We start from the raw sequence: 16,878 nt of genomic DNA, 5'->3' as shown, positions 1-16,878 counted from the left end.
CCATCTGTGCACAGTCAAAGTGGCCTTTCTTTACTGTTTCATCATAAAATATTAATACTAGAATCACTTACTTTTAATATTTTTATTTGTAAACTTGTCAGCAAGTTTCATAGCCATTGTCAATACGATTATAGGAAAATTCTAAAAATAACAATTTAATTAAAAGCACGATATTATGTGCACTATAGGCTGCAGGAGAATGGTGCCATCTGCATTAATACATATTCAAAATAAATTACAATAAATAAAAAAAAAAAAAAATCAGCTAACGCCTTTTTATTCCCGTATACGGGGAGTAGGCGAGGCCATTTAGCCCTATCTAACTTTTGGAGACTGAGTGGGCAGTTCAATCTCCACTGGTACCAATCAGAGATAGATGGCCCAAGGCTATCACTAATTAAGCGGTACACAGTGAAGAGAGACGGCTCAAATGTGCCGTCATCTCGTGGTCCCTAACACAATATATTTAATGTCTGAAATAATGTGGGTTCTACGATCGACATTCTTGAGTTTATGGGACGAAAAACCCGCTTGACCATGCCAGAGATCGACTAACTCGGGAACCAGCCGAAAAAAGGCTTAGAAAAATTTCCTCTAGTCGCTGACTAGACTCGAAACCAAGTCTTCCTTCGTGCGGCCAAGCGCCGTGGTATGCAAACGGCACATCCACTGAGCTACACAGGCTCTATTACAATAAATTAATTTAGTTAATTATTTTTAATAAGCAAAATTTAATTACCATTAAATTTTGCTTATATTTACATTTACAAAGGCCTTTATCTATATTATACATGAAGTCTATGATTTGGAATGGTGCTACTGCATAGTACTGATAATAATGGATAATATTGATATTTCGTCATTAGATAAAGGACAGCCTGAAAGATTAATGACAGTTTTTGAGGAGTCAAACTGGCTATTATACACAAAAATAACTTTTGTTTAACATTAACAAATTGTGCAACAAATGTTACACAAAAGTTACTTTCTTCTAGAAAGACTCTACAAAGAAAGCCATGAAGCACACATTTACAACCCAAACCTGAACAAAAGTGATTGCCTAAAACAAATTAATGTAATTTCCCAATTTTGGAAAGTTATATTAATTAATACTCACCATTCATGTGTTCCTTAATTGTAATTAAATTTTGCTCATATTTAAAAATAATTAACTAAATTAATTTATTTTGAATATCTATTAATGCAGATGGTGCTATTCTCCTGCAGCTTATAGTGCACATTATTCACATGCTTTCAATTAAATTGTTCTTTTTAGAGTTTTCCTATAACTGTACTGACAATGGCTATAAAACTTAGCAGAAAATTTTACAAATAAAAATATTAAACATAAGTGATTCTGGTATTAATATTTTATAATGAATTCTTCTGCTTACATCTAGATTTTTAGATGAATTCTTTACTGTATCTATGGGATGCTATGTTGGAATTGGTTTCAGTCTGTGAACAACAGAATGCCTCCATCTAACTTTGGTTGGCCTCTATTCTTATGATGGCTTGCCACCCGAATTCATCTATCAAATAATGTCCTGCAGTCATGTCCAGGAATTTTGCATCACAAAATGTCTTGTTCTCACTCCAGACACAAAATTGGAAACTACTTCAAAATGTCTGCATGTATGCCATGGCTCATTTGCATATATTGTTGACAGCACTACTCATTTGTATACACATATCAGGTACATAATGTACCTAACTTTCATGATTTTTTTCCCCTTCTTTTCCTCCCCGAGTTATTGCGATTTTTCTCTTTGTTCCTTAATTTATAGAAAACCACTGTATTTATAATTCATACTACTGCAGCTTTTTTCTTTTTTTAAAAAATTTATATCATTTCTTACATGCTGTAAAATTTACAGCATGTAAATTTTTTAAAAATTTACAACATGCTGATAAGTCTTATCCTTATACAAGAATAACATTTTGGGTTTTTCTCTTGTATAAGGATAAGACTTATCAGCATTTGTGGCCATGTTGCCAATAATTTTTCTGTTTCTTCTATTAATATACTGCCTCTTTTCTTGGAAGTGACTGGATTGCATTGGCTGAACTTTTCATGTGTTGAATAATACGAACTTTATCTTTTAAAATAGTTCTAACAACTAACTGATTCATTTTGTAAACTTGTGCAATTTTCTACAAACTGATTACCTTTTACATGTCATTTAGCAATTTTAGACTCCATGGTTATAATGCATTTCTTCTTCCTACTGCTGCAAACACATGTATTTATTCATCACTTTTGCATTTCTCAGAATTTTTAAATATATATATTGATCCCATACATGAGAGATCAAAGTACCTATAAGCACATCAGTGCCATGTGTAGGGTGCAGATGAGGACTGATAGTTTTTTTTTTTTCTTTTTGGAAGAGGTGCAGGTTGTAGTTATTTGGGAATACTTCATGAGGAAGGCTGTTCCTGAGGACAGATAGGAAGAGGAGAACCAGGTTCGGTGTGTTTGCATACTGAGTAAAGGGATGCTAGGCAGCTGCTGTTCTTTTATTAAAAGATGCAACAGAAAGTGAACAAATGATGGTTGCTGTTCAGCAGAACAATGATGACTGAAGCACATGTAGAATAGGCACTGTGCTGAAACACTGCATCTGTGAAATTTAGGGGTTCATATTTTGTTTTCAATAAATATATATGTTCACTTACAAGATACAACTTGCACTCGAGGTGGAAGCACTAAAAGTGGTGATGATGCTATAAGCTGTTCGTCAATTTATAGGAAAGTCATCTGTTATGTTCAAACTGGTGCTTGATATATGACATTGCAAGTCTAAGTTAAAAGTGTCAGAACTGCATAACAATGAATCTGTATAACTTGAATTTGTGTAAGTTGAGAACTTACTGTAAATTTACTTATTACTTCCAATTTTCACAAAAGTAAAACTGGCATCACCAGGGGAATAATAAACTAGTAACAATACATGCACCTAGGCAATGCATGTGATAATGAAAATGAATAAAAAATATCCTAACCTCGACAAATATGTTGCATTCAACTATCTTTCATCTGCAGACAATCAGCCAGAACATTCAATCAAAGCCAATAAAGACATTATTTAGAACTGGCCTCCCTTTTTTTCTCTTGTTCATTCTCACTTACTGATGTAGTGCCTGCATGTACATATTGTGCCACTGATACTAATGTATTATTCCCTTGATGATACCAATTTAACTTTAGTGAAATATTGGAAATAAGTAAATTTATTTAGTTATTATATTGCCCACACTGTTAATTTCCTTATACAACATTATGAAGAATCCCTATTTGAGCCAGACAGAAGAGTTTCTTACAGTTATTTTTATCTCAAGAATGCTAGCATAAATCCCTGGAACACTCAGTAGAAAATTCCTCACTAATTCTTAGATTGTTTTATTTATTTATATAATGTAACTATTGAAGAACTTTTATACCCCAATATTTGAGCATTTCTGATTAAATATCATCTACTCCTTTTCTCACACTTCAGGTTTTTGATAGTTTTTTTTCCCCTCACCTATTGATATATTTCCTGATTGCATTCCTCCTGAATATTTTCTACCACTTTTCTGTCATTTCTTGTTTCATTTTTCAGCCTTTTTAAATAATTACTCTAGGCATCTAGAATATCTATATTTTCAGTATTCGTGTCACCTTTATCATCTCTGATTCCTTTCACAGTACTCTTTCCTCCATTTCTAAACTTTTTTAATAGCCTTCAAAACATTTTGCCACCTTCATAATACTGTACTTCTATATTTTACTAGGCAAACAAAAATCATGTCTCCCCATGACTTTTGTTTGCCTACTTCTACACATCAGTTTGCTTTCTTATGTTTTTCTTACGGAGGCATGTTCACTCAGCACACATGCTAATTGTTTGCTAAGAACTTCTGATTTCTTCTTTTCTGGTTACCTCTAACGTCCTGTGTCCACCATGGAGCTTTGACTTTTCTATCCTTGCAGACAATTTCACCATATGCCACTCTCACAGAATCAATGTTTTTTCTTCAGCATCTAACACCTAGTCTACAAGGTTTGACTGTTGTTTCCAAACTCTTTCATTTTTTCCTTGAATAATATTTGTACATTTTCTACAGTTCACCTCTGAAAACTGCTTGGCTATGATTCTTTTTTAAAAATTTTATACATTTTTATTCTCAATATGAAATTCATTTTTATCCTGCTCAAATCCTTATTCTTTTTTTTCACAACATCCAGATACTCTGCTCTAGAGACAACATGGAACTTCTTTCAAGCTTCTTCAGGCTTCCAATAAGATGGGCAGTGGTCCCACACCAGGTGAAGAAATTCATCTCTTGCCTGAAGATATTCTCAAACATCCATGTCCATAGCAGGATTCAAACCTGCAAGCCTGTTGATAAGAGAGCAAGTCTACTATCAATTCAGCCATACAAATAAACTATGTAATGTAGATTTGTGAAATTTTTTTTATTATCAATTCAGTTAATTCTGTTTCCTTTGAATCTTTGTTATGATGTTCTCTCTTGGACCAGTGAAAGAATAATTTCTTTGCCTTACTTCTAAATGCAATCCCAATGTATGTAATTTTAAGAGACATCTATTATAACTCATTTCAAATGCAAGTGATATATCATTGTCTTTTAAAAGAGTCCTAGTTTCACTGCTACAGAAGAGTACCAAATTAACAAGTGTCAATCAGACTCAACCAACTTATAATTGTAATTCTGTTATCTGTTCATAATGGCATTAGTTTTTGATGTGATGCTTTTTTTTTTTGTTCTTGATTAACAATCTTTATTAAAAATATTGCAGAATTATTTGAAATTATCTAAAGTAGTATTTTTTAAGCTTCTACTTCAGCATTTCTTTCTCAACTAGAAAAAAAAATTATTTGTCATCATTTCTGATTTCTGGATACTTATTCCATTGTATTTTTTAACAGTATGATCCTACTCTGTAGTGATTCCATGAGGTTCTAATTTGTTCTCTGCTAGAAGATCAATATCATCATCCAACTTCAGATAGTTTATTCTTCTGCCTCCTACTTTCACTTCAAGATCACAATTCTCCAGGACTTCATTTGTGACAATCAAGGAAATGATTAATATTGGTGACAGTTTCCATCCCTATCCCATTTCACACTCTGCCGGAAAAATACTATAGTCCTTTCAAATTCCATTTCAGAAGATGAATACAAGGTTGCAATTGATACTGCTGACTGTCGCATAAGGTTGTATAGTTTTCATACCAAATAGAATCAAAGGCTTTTTATATCAATGAGAATGTAGCACATTACTCTATTATGTTCTACATATTTTTCTCCAATGTGGAATGTGAATATATGATTCACTCTGTATTCCTATTTGTTCTAAATTCAGCTTTAAAGTCTAAGAAATTTGATTCCCTTTTTTGCTTCAATCTGAGAAATAAAAGGTCTAAAAAGATTTTACAAGCTTGATAAGGTTAACTGCCCTAAAATTTCTGCACTTTTAACAATACCTTACTGCTTTTCAGGAGCATATATAATATTACAAAATTAAACACTAGCTTGATGCTATATAAATTTGCTATAACAATTTGGTGCTGACTCACCAATCAGACAAACATCTCACTTGCTAGATGTTTATAAGATGTTTATGTTATGACTAATTTTCACCCTATATTACCAGTGTTGAAGCAAATCTGCTAATTAGTTATGTATTAGTGTGTTTATGTCTGTAGAGAATAAATTTCATGCAGTTTATGTGATACAAGACTTATTTATTATTATTTTTATTAATAATACCATTTTTCCGTACGTTTTCCTATCACTTATGTGTCTTGAATTGCTTTTATGGAAAAAATGAACAATTTCTTCTCTGCTATTGTAAGCAAATGTTGGAAAAAAACTTTTAATAAAACAAAACCATCAAGTAGCCATTTATAACTACATTAGTGTATTTCCTAATTCTGGATGGCTCCAAAAAATTGTCAAGATGGACAAGGCCAGTGATGTCATATGACACGGCATGTGAAACAATCAAGCAACATTTAGGTTAGAATCAATATAATGAAATATTTTTATGTGATACAAGACTTATGCAGTTTATGTGATACAAGACTTATTTATTATTATTTTTATTAATAATACCATTTTTCCGTACGTTTTCCTATCACTTATGTGTCTTGAATTGCTTTTATGGAAAAAATGAACAATTTCTTCTCTGCTATTGTAAGCAAATGTTGGAAAAAAACTTTTAATAAAACAAAACCATCAAGTAGCCATTTATAACTACATTAGTGTATTTCCTAATTCTGGATGGCTCCAAAAAATTGTCAAGATGGACAAGGCCAGTGATGTCATATGACACGGCATGTGAAACAATCAAGCAACATTTAGGTTAGAATCAATATAATGAAATATTTTTCAGGAAAAAAAAAAAATCTTCTTTCTCAACTTTCCAAGTTTTAGTAACCACTATTAATGGTTCAAATTCTGCACTTTTAATCACTAGATAAGAAATAATTTTCCTGCAATTGAAATACTGTCTACTGCACATCTATTTTAGGTTGTACCATATGAAATGAAACGAATGAATGAATGAGTGCTGAAATTAACTGGTTATCCTGTGGCACGACTGAGCACTCTATAAGAGGATACTAAGTTGTACCAGCACATGTGTATCCTAATTTATGATCAGTCATAATCCATTATGAAAAAATAGTGATAATCAACAAAGCAGGCCATTTGTAATGACCAGTACCAATAGATGAAATAAATCAGATAAACAAACAAAAAACTACTTATGACATAAAACATGAAACAGAATCACCATTTATGTAAACAAAACTGACAATTAAACTGAAAATTCTGGTTTTCTTTTTTATTCATTAACTAAAAATTCTCATTTGTCACAGACAAGTAGATGAAGGAATTTTTAAGCACAACACTCAAATAAGATCAAAGTGCTAAGTTCAGAATTTAAAAAAATAAATAAAAGAAAAAAGAAAAAAAATAATCTTGTAGTTTCTTTCTTTTTTTATTTATCCCTTTGAGTAGCAAGCAGTAAGATACTATCAAAAGCATAAGGTGACATACCTTAAAAATGAAAGTACACATGCAATGAAACATGTGATGTTCTTAGATGAATGTGTGTACACATTCAGCACACATTCAGTTGGTGGGAGTAGCAATACTACTTTACTGGGGAATTATTATAGAACAAGGTGGTTCACATTGCCTTCCCTGTTCAATAGTATTTTATATCTGTTGATGTCTGTCCATCAAAACCGGAGGCCGATTTGCCTCCTGTTTTGATGGAAGATGAAAAATCCAAGTTTTCAGGAGGGAAAACTCTCCACTTCCTTATAAAACCAGCTAACTCACCTCTGACTGAAAAGCCCTGATAAAGGTTCTTTGCATCATAGATGAGATTTGAATCCAGGACTTTTCAACCAAAGCAATCCATCAAAAAAAGCTCAGAGGCTTCCTTAGTGCAACTCAAATGATGATATTGTCCATATATTATCAAGAGAACTGGCAGCATCTCTGACCATCATCATCAAATTCCTGCAAAAGGTGTACAGGATATGATAGTACTATATGAAACATTTACATCATTACTAACTTCCTATCTACAATTTTCCACCAAATCAATCTGTTACCTCTCAAGGCTCCAACATTATCGGATCTTATATTTCTGTCTTCTAAGGTACTTTTTACTGTATCAATCCACCTATATCTTGATCTTCCTCTGGGTCTTTTTCCTGCCAACTTGGCAGAGAACACTTGTTTTACTAATCTTTCCTCTCAAATTCTGTTTAAGTGACCATACCACCCGAAATTAGCTCTACTAACACATTCCTGGATGCTAACAATGTCAAGTTCTTTCCTAATATCCTCGTTTTTTAATATGATATTGCCATTGATGCATTTGTTCATGCTCCTAATCTTTCGAAGTACTCATAACTGTGGTCTCTATTCTTTGTTCTATTATTTATTCACATAACTGTGAGTACTGAGAAAGTACTCACAGTTATGAGTACTTTCTCAGTACTGTCTCACTTGACCAAAGAATAGACTTTCTCAGTCTATTCTTTGGTCAAGTGTTTTACTTCTGCCCCAGTTCTCAGATCCATAAGTTAAGATTGGTTTGAACTGTCTTGTATACAGCTAATTTAGTGTTTTGACTAATTTCTCTCTTATTCCATATAAATTTATTCAGTTGACTTCCTACCATACCAGCTTTGTTGATTCTGTTGTCTATTTCCATATTTAATTTACCAACTTCACTAAAAATCATGCCTAAGTAGCTGAAATGTTTTACTTGTTATATAAGTTCTCCATTCAAAATACAGTTGATATTTTCATCGATTCTACCTATTTTCATTGTCTTGTTATTGCTGACCTTCGTACCATATCTATTACAACAGTTATTCAATTTAGACAGGGAAACTTGCAAACTTTTAGTCGATTTATTTAGAAGTATAACATCATCTGCATAAAGCAAAGAGCTGACATTAACATCTCCAATTTTGATATCAGGTTTAATACCACTATCCTTCATAATGTGATGTATATAGATAATGAATACCTGAGGGAATAATGTACATCCTTGTCTGACACCAAATTTAACATTAAACCATCTTTCTGTACTTCCTTCAATTCTAACTGCTAAATGACAACTCAAATAAAGACTAAGTATTGCTTGATTTAATGGCCAACTGACACCATTCAGCATTTCGAATAGCTTCTCTCTTGGCACCTTGTCATATGCTTTTTCCAGATCTACAAAACTTAAATACAGATCTTTGTTATATTCAAATGACTTCTCAACTATCTGTCGTAAAGTGAAAATTTGATCCTGACAGCCTCTATTTCGGCTGAATCTGGCTTGTTCTTCACAAGCTTCTCTTCCACAATTCTTCTGAACCATTTCTCAAATATACTTGCATAAATCTTACCATCAAACTCAGCAGAGAAATACCTCTGTAATTGTCACATTCAGTTTTATTTATCTTTTTATATATGTGTACTATGAGAGCTCTTCTCCAATCATCTGGAATTCATCCCTCTGAACTATGCAGTGCAGCCACTGTAAAACTTTTATACCTCCATACTTGAGCATTTCTAGTCAAATATCATCTATTCCTGCTGCCTTTCCACATTTCAGGCCTTTGATGGCTTTTTCTATTTCAAGTGTGGATATGTATTCCTGATTGCATGCCTGGTCAGTGTTTTTTTTATCACTGTGCTGTCATCACTGCTAGTTTCATTTAGCAATTTTTCGAAGTAATTACTCCATACTTCAAGGATATCTTTTTCTCCAGTTTTCATATCACCTCTATCATCTCTAATTCCTTTTACAGCCTTCTTTCCACCATTTCTGAGCTTCTTCAACAATCTCCAGAATATCTTGTCACTTTCTTGATATTTATTTTCTATGTTCTTGCCAAAGTCTTTCCATGACTTTTGTTCAGCCAGTTTTACATAGTGTTTAGCTTTCTTACATTTGTCTCTGTATTCTCTAAGAGCAAAAGCCGACTTATTTGTCAGGAACTTTTGATACGCTTTCTTCTTTTCCTTCACTGCCTCTTTAACTTCCTGTGTCCACCATGGAGTTCTGATTTTTCTATCCTTGCACACAACCTCACCACATGCCTCTCTGGCTGAATCAATCAGTGTTTTCTTCAGAACTTGCCATTGAATCTCCAAGGTTTGATTCCTGTTCTCAAACTCTTTCATTTTATTTGAATAATGTTTGTATATTTTAGTCTACAGTTCACATCTAAGAGCTGCTCAACTTCCAATCACTTCCAATTTCAAATCAGTCCTGCACAAGAGAGAAAACATCACTATCAACAATAACATAGTCAATGAAACTTTTCTTATTCCTTGCCTCTTCTCTCAATGTGAATTTGGAGAGAAATGTCTTGAACACTTAAGAAATCCAACAAGTATTTGCCATTATTATTAGCTTTGCTCTTTTCTTCAAAGTTTCCCAAAATATTTTTGTATGTCTGACAATCATTTCCTACTCTGCTATTTAGATCAACAACAAGGACCAACTTTTCATTTTCACTGTGTCAGTTGCTTTCTCTAAAGCCTCAAAAAATTCCTCTACTCTTTTACCTTAGCAGAACTTTCTGTGGAATCACAGGCACGAATAAGTCTCACTGTCCAGTTCCCCATTCTTATATTTGCCCACATCACTCTACTTGAAATTGCCTGCCATTCAAGAAGATTAGCCTCGTATTTAGTGTTGAATACAATGGTTACTCCTTCTTTTCCTTGATTGTCATTGCCTGAATATAACATTTTGTATTTATTGCTCAGAAAGATCTCACCCCTATTATGTCAATCTGATACTTATCCAATTCCTCAGCTAGCTCCATTTCTTTGCCATTCAGGCTTCTTATGTTGATAGTACCGATCTTCACTCTGGTGATATTGAGTTGGGATGTGTATTAGGATTTGTTCTGGTAGCTGACTTTTCGCTGTTTGCCCTGGTTCCCTAGCGAAAACAACAGGGGTCTTGTTTTACCGGGCGACACCCCAGCCGGCATGAAATTCTGTCATGTTGTACCATCATTTGATATTGTGGTTTAGACCAATAAGAATATAATTTGGACAGCTAAATCCCAAATTGCCAGTCCATCTTTATTCATTCAGTATCTAGGTAGAGACATAACAAGGTTAACTACGAGAAGGTGAGGAGTGGACATTATGTCAGAAGTCCTGGTCGGTTCTCCGAATTCCTTTAAAGGCTATGTGAAGGTCTCCTCTCAGTTATACAGCTTTGATCCTTAAGCACTCCCTTAGTGGAATAATGTTGCTTTATTTAACTTTTAGCACATTAAGCATGTTAACCTACACCCCCCCCCAAAAAAAAATATTTTAACATTAGTAATTAGAATAACTGTAGGCAATATCTGTGGAAGCTTGGTTATTTAATTATTATAACTGAGGTGTAGAGAAATATTTCATTCCTTTCCAGTATTATAAATATCCTAATTAAAGCACCTATGAGAAATACATACACGTATAAAATTATTCCTTCAAGAAACTGATAACACAAATAAAGGTTGTCACATTAAAGTTTTCCAAAACAATGGTAATAATTATGCACTTTGTCTTTATTTTTGTGTTTATTTTTTTTGAAGCTGAAACATAATAAATTAAGGGTTACATTAAGAAGGTAATGTAACCCTAATGTAATGCTAATGAACTGATTTCCACAATCACACCGATTCCAAACAACATGAAATACTTACACTTCCCACAAGGGTACTACCCTGTATAGCAGTGCCTGTCATCACTGTTCCTTGTCCTTTAATTAAGAAACAATGATCCACAGAAAAAAGAAATGGTCCCTCTGAACTTCTAACAGGAATGAAAGCATGGGTACAAAGAGCATCAATTAGCACTTTAACTCCTACTGGAGTGACATCTGAACACTGAAATTAAAACATGAAATCACCTCATCTGCTAAGGTATAAAATCAATTTTAAAATGAAATTATTCGTATTTACAATTTTTTTTTTTTTTTAATATTTTCTTGGATGTTCAAGTTATAAGGTACTGTAAAACATTTGTCACAGTGCCCATTGATATACCAGTTCAATACTGTGGCTGGGTTACCAACTGAATAGAATTCCTTCTATTCAAACTGTAGTATCTATCTATTGGTTTAAACCTACAATGCTGATGAAATATTGCTGAAGAAATCTTACTGCCAAGAACAGAAGAAAAGTAACAATGGATCATGAATAGATGATTACTGTTTGTGCTTTAATAGGATTGTGAGAAATGTAAACAAATTATAGATGCAAAAGACATCTACAGGAATGAATAAAGACTACATCTTAGCTCAACATTAGTTATACTTTTCTATTTTGCTAAAATGATCTTTATCATACTTAAAACTAAATTATCTTGAAATTAACTACTGGTAGGGACCACAGATTTGTCATTAAAAGTGAATAGTTTGTTATAGCAAATTTCTTTTAGCACATACCATTGTGCTACATGCTAAAAGATAGTAGCAACATTATTTAGAGGGAAACCTTCTGGCTTTTTTTTTAGATGTAAAATTCACTTTCAAATTCAATTTCTCACTGAATACACAATTCAGTGTATTCAATGCCTCCTTGGAGTTTCTGCCAGTAAACAATGCGAAGGAATCAATCTGAATAAAATAAAAAATAATAATAATAAATAAAAATTCTAACTTCTATCACAACTCAAAGTGGTATTTTGTATTGTACCTTTTCATGCTTTCCATTCAACTTGTATTTTTCTATTTATTTCTTTATGACAGTCTTATAGAACGGTTGGAAATCTTAGCACACTGATAGTCCAGTGAGCATTAAATAATAATGGGAACTTTGCTCTGGAGAGAGCAATCCAATATGATTCCCAACTCACTACAAACCTAATAAACAAGACAGCTATGTCACACTAAACAAAATATTTATCAACCTAGAAAAGTTAAGAAATATTTGTGTAGTAGAAGTGAAATTCACATCCACACCTTGTTGGCTAATGGAAACGTCACTTGACTGAATCACAAGGCTAGCAAATTTAATCTGTAAGCTTGGAAATTATTCCATTATGTTTTCTTAGGAAAGAAATCATTATTAGGAAATAACTGGTGTTTTCTTTTGTCTTCTGAAGGAAAATAAAAATTAATTTTATTTTATAAATTTCATTTCACTTTCTGAAGTGTACAGAAACTGCTCATCATATAACTACTTCTGATTGAGCATCAGGGTTTCTTCTTATATCTTGAACTTTTGGACATATATCCTAGAAAAATTTGAAGAAACCAGCAGATGCTCTTAAATTTTTCTAGGATTTTTGTCCAAAAGTTCAAGTTCCACAAATTAAAAATGAATTAATTTAAGTTAATAATTATAAATATTATTCGGTATAGTATTCATTTAAATGCTTTTCTTTTTATATGTCGCAAGTAAGACATTTTGCAATGCGATTATTTTTGACTACTAAAGTCTTGCTTAGATATAAAATAAATCTATTTAAGTTCGATATTACAGCGTAATTGTAATTTTGTATGAGATGTCAAAAGTTTTGTAATGTTTGTAATGTTAGTATCTAAACATACGTTGTTTAGAAAATATGTTGTCAATTATAAGAGAAGCAAAGGTTACTGCAGTATTCATGTTGTGAAAATAATTAAATGAACTTACCTCAGTGCATAAAGGGTTGTGAAATGAAGAACTGTTATAAATCCTGTTTGTTTCATAATGAAATTATAATTAAATACACTTTTCTGCACTATGCAGAAAGGACTTTTATTGCCATTTCAAGCTAAGCGCTAAAGCAGTAATGGAGGCACACCATTACTGTGGTGGGCCAAAGCAGAAATTTCTCAGTTGTATTTTGGAGCATGTGCAGGAGCAAAAAAAACATTCTGGAACGTTGCTAAGCATACAGCTGTTTGAGAAGTAGAAAAAGAACACAGAAGGGGAAAAACTGTGGAGTTTCTGTGTCTTTAATATATAAAGACTGGACAGAAATTAGATGTTAGAAATGGAAGATAGAAAGAATATCCTTGTTATAAAGAGATAAAGGTAAAGTTTATTGTGGTCATTAATCCACATAAGATTTATTTCAGTTAAAACTGAATGGAACTTAATTGATTTCGTTTATATAGAAATGGGCCCAGTAAAGTTTGTTTATTTAGGATTTTACATCTGATAAGTAATTTTTAACAGCTGATATGGTCTTGGTTATTTCTTTAAAAGCATTCATATAGAAGGCAGATTTGTTCTGAACTGTTAAAAATGTTGATAAGATTTAAAAAAAAAAATGTTGACTTTCACATAGAAAATTAATTTATTCTAAAGTGATGATATAGTTTTTAGGAATGTATTCAATGGAACTTGTTGTATTTTCATGTAGAAAGTGTCTTGAATAAAGACAAGATATTCAGTGTTTTGTGATTTTAACATGCAAGAAGAATTGTATGTTGCTATCATACAGAGAGCAGTTTTCATGTTAATCATTCTCCAGTGTAAATTCAAGAAGGAATAAAAGTTTAGTAGGAAACAAGAAATTGAAATTCCAGAACTTTTGTCCATATAGAATAATAACTGTTGACTTATGTAATTAAAGGAAAGCTGTGTAGCAAAAGTGCTTTTCATGCTGTCTGAAGTTGTAGTTTGAAGAATACATTGGATCTTGCATAGCTAAGTAGCTGATTTGATGTTGGATATATTTGTGAATTAAAGATTTTTATTTTGGTTATAAGATGTTTGAAGACTCAATCTCTTAATGAGTAAATGGTTATTTAATTTAATGAATTAAGAAGATTAGATGTTTATCAGATTACCTAGGATATAGATCTGTATACAAGGTTAAATTAGGAGTTAAACCTTAGAATGCAGAGGGAAAAAGTACAAAAAAATATATACTCCATCACATATACACAAACTGTGTTTTTGTCTACTCTTTTTTTATACTATATACTATATTAATAATCTCCTCCAAACTGCACCTCAACTCCATAGGCAGACTAGAGCATACAGTCGACTCTCATCATGGCAAACGTCACTATAACAAACTACTGAAAAGTCCCAACCAAAGTCATATACATATAGCAATGTTATGCTAAAAGAAATTCAACATAATAAAACTTTCTCCAATCTTTTTTTTAAAATATAAATCCACTAAGGATTAAATACTTGGGAATCTCTGTTCTAGAAACCATACGTGGAACTTTTCAAGCCACTTTAGGCCTCTGACGAGTAGCATGGTGATCTTATACTAAGGATCCCCATGTTGCCTATTAGTTGAAAGTGGAAACACTTCACAGGACCGACCAAGCCGAAAATCCAGTTACAACTATAAATACTTATCTCCAAGCAAGTCTTCAGTGGAAATCAGATGACACTGTTATCTGATCTCCACCCATAAAAAAGTTGCACATAAACCCATCGTGCATGTATTAGAATCTCTGCTCCAGAAATATATGTGGAGCTTTTCAAGCCACTTTAGGCCTCCAATGAGCAGCATAGTGATCTCGCACTAAGGATCTCCGTGCTGCCTATTGGTTAAATGTCTAGTGGCATTCCACAATGGGAGAGGAAACACCTCACAGGACCAACTAGGCCAGCAAGCTAACTACAACAACTATAAATACTTATATCTAAACTAGTCTTCAGTGGAGATCAGATAACACTGTTAACTGAGAAAAGAATGCTTTAGTTTGATACATTCTTACAGAACATCCTACTGCACACTGGCCATCTGTTACCATGTCTTATTTAGAAGAAAACACTTTCACAAGAAAATTGAGTCTTTTGAGGTAATAAACAAAGTAGGAAATTATGACCAACTGAGGAATACACTAGATTCTTCCACATGGTTTCATTTGCTAGATGAGAAGGATATTGGCAGTGCTTGAGAAGCATTTAAAAATCACTTAAATGATGCAATATCAGAATATGTCCTTAGAGTTCAAAGAATAAATAAGGCAGGAGTGAAATTGATGTGTAATCTTAGCAAACAAGAGATTCATAAGAAAATTATGATGTGGAAGGAATACTGTGTGCATAAGGATGATGTCCATTATGAAAATTATAAGGAGCAGGCCAGAAGAGTTGCAACTGTTGCACAGAAAGCTAAATCTGAATATGAAGAGAAACTGGCTCTGCAAACCAAAGATAACTCAAGAGAATTCTATATTATGCTGATGGTAAAAGGAAGAATGAATATGAAAGAATAACTGTTGAATGAAGGTGGCATATGGTTCAACTAATGATTGCCAATCTCTAGAGTGGTGGTGAAGATTTTGGAAAAGTTAGTAAAAGCTTGTATAGCTTGAATACAAAAATGGGTTAACAGAGAATCTATACATTGCAATGAGCAGCATGGGCTTACTAAGGAAAAGTCACGTTTGAGCAACATGCTTACATTTTATAACAATGTTACTAGTGAGTTAGACAAGGTATTGTATAAGTCACATATGTGTTGTATGAAAAGTTGTATATAAGTTGGAGGATATGGGATTGGATTATAAAATATTAGTGTGAATAAATGGCTGACTAAGAGATATCTAAAAGTGGTATATGGGGATGTGAATCTGCAAGATTTAACGTAACCATGGTCCATTGTTATTCAACTTTTACATTAATGACACTGGAAAGGATTTGACAGGTGAACATACAAGTGTTTGCTGATGATGCAAAGATAATATCCAGAGATACTATCAGGAATGCAGATATGCAGAATGATTTGAATAAGCTGGAAATGTGGGCATGTAAAAATGACAATCAGTTCAATGTTAGTTAATGTAAACTCATGCACTCTGGTCTGATGAGATGTCCAGTGTCATATTATACTGGTTCATACAGCAAAGTTTGCAAATATGAATGCCAAAATGAACCTTAACACATAAGAATAAAGAAGTCATTTTGTTTCTTTACAAGGCCATGATATGACCTCAACTGGACTACTGTGCATAGGTCTAGTGTCCTGGTTTCCATGGCTTCTTTGCGCTCTCTCTCTCTCCACTGCTGATGCAATGGAGAGAGTGCAAAGAAGAATGTTAAAGATGATATTGGGATTGTGGAATACAGATTATCAAGACTGATTGAGAATTTGTGGAGCAGCACTAGCAAACAGGAAAAAGTAGGGAATATCACCAAAACTTGCAAACTTCTAAAAGGTTCATACAAATTACCAGGAGATGGAATTTTTTCATTTTTTCGAGGGCAGAGAGAGGAAAAGAGGATATCCATAAAAGTTGAGAATGAATGTATTGACTTAAGAAGTTGTGAGTGCAAGTGATATGTGGCTTCCTTGAGGAGTCCCTGACTCTGGAGATCTCTCTCTTAATAATTTACTTATTAAGAGAGAGATCTTATTGTTATTTACCTTA

The 16,878-nt window shown here is 33.0% G+C and overlaps 1 protein-coding gene across 3 annotated transcripts in view; it reads right to left on the bottom strand.

The window, feature by feature from the left end:
• Positions 1 to 16,878, bottom strand: part of eEFSec (eukaryotic translation elongation factor, selenocysteine-specific) — a 101,472-nt gene that overhangs the window by 41,023 nt on the left and 43,571 nt on the right. For all 3 annotated transcript variants that reach the window (XM_090400152.1, XM_090400136.1, XM_090400144.1), the window contains one exon: positions 11,249 to 11,431. In XM_090400152.1, the coding sequence (XP_090256278.1) occupies positions 11,249 to 11,431 (183 nt within the window). The remainder of the gene's footprint in view (positions 1 to 11,248; positions 11,432 to 16,878) is intronic.

The sequence above is a fragment of the Typopeltis vanoorti genome, chromosome 1 (genome assembly GCF_054136105.1).
Source record: "Typopeltis vanoorti isolate ZY-2024b chromosome 1, IOZ_Tvanoo_1.0, whole genome shotgun sequence".
Classification (NCBI taxonomy): domain Eukaryota; kingdom Metazoa; phylum Arthropoda; class Arachnida; order Uropygi; family Thelyphonidae; genus Typopeltis; species Typopeltis vanoorti.
Note: the sequence above shows the minus strand (reverse complement) of the source record. Positions and strands in the feature narration are given on the sequence as shown.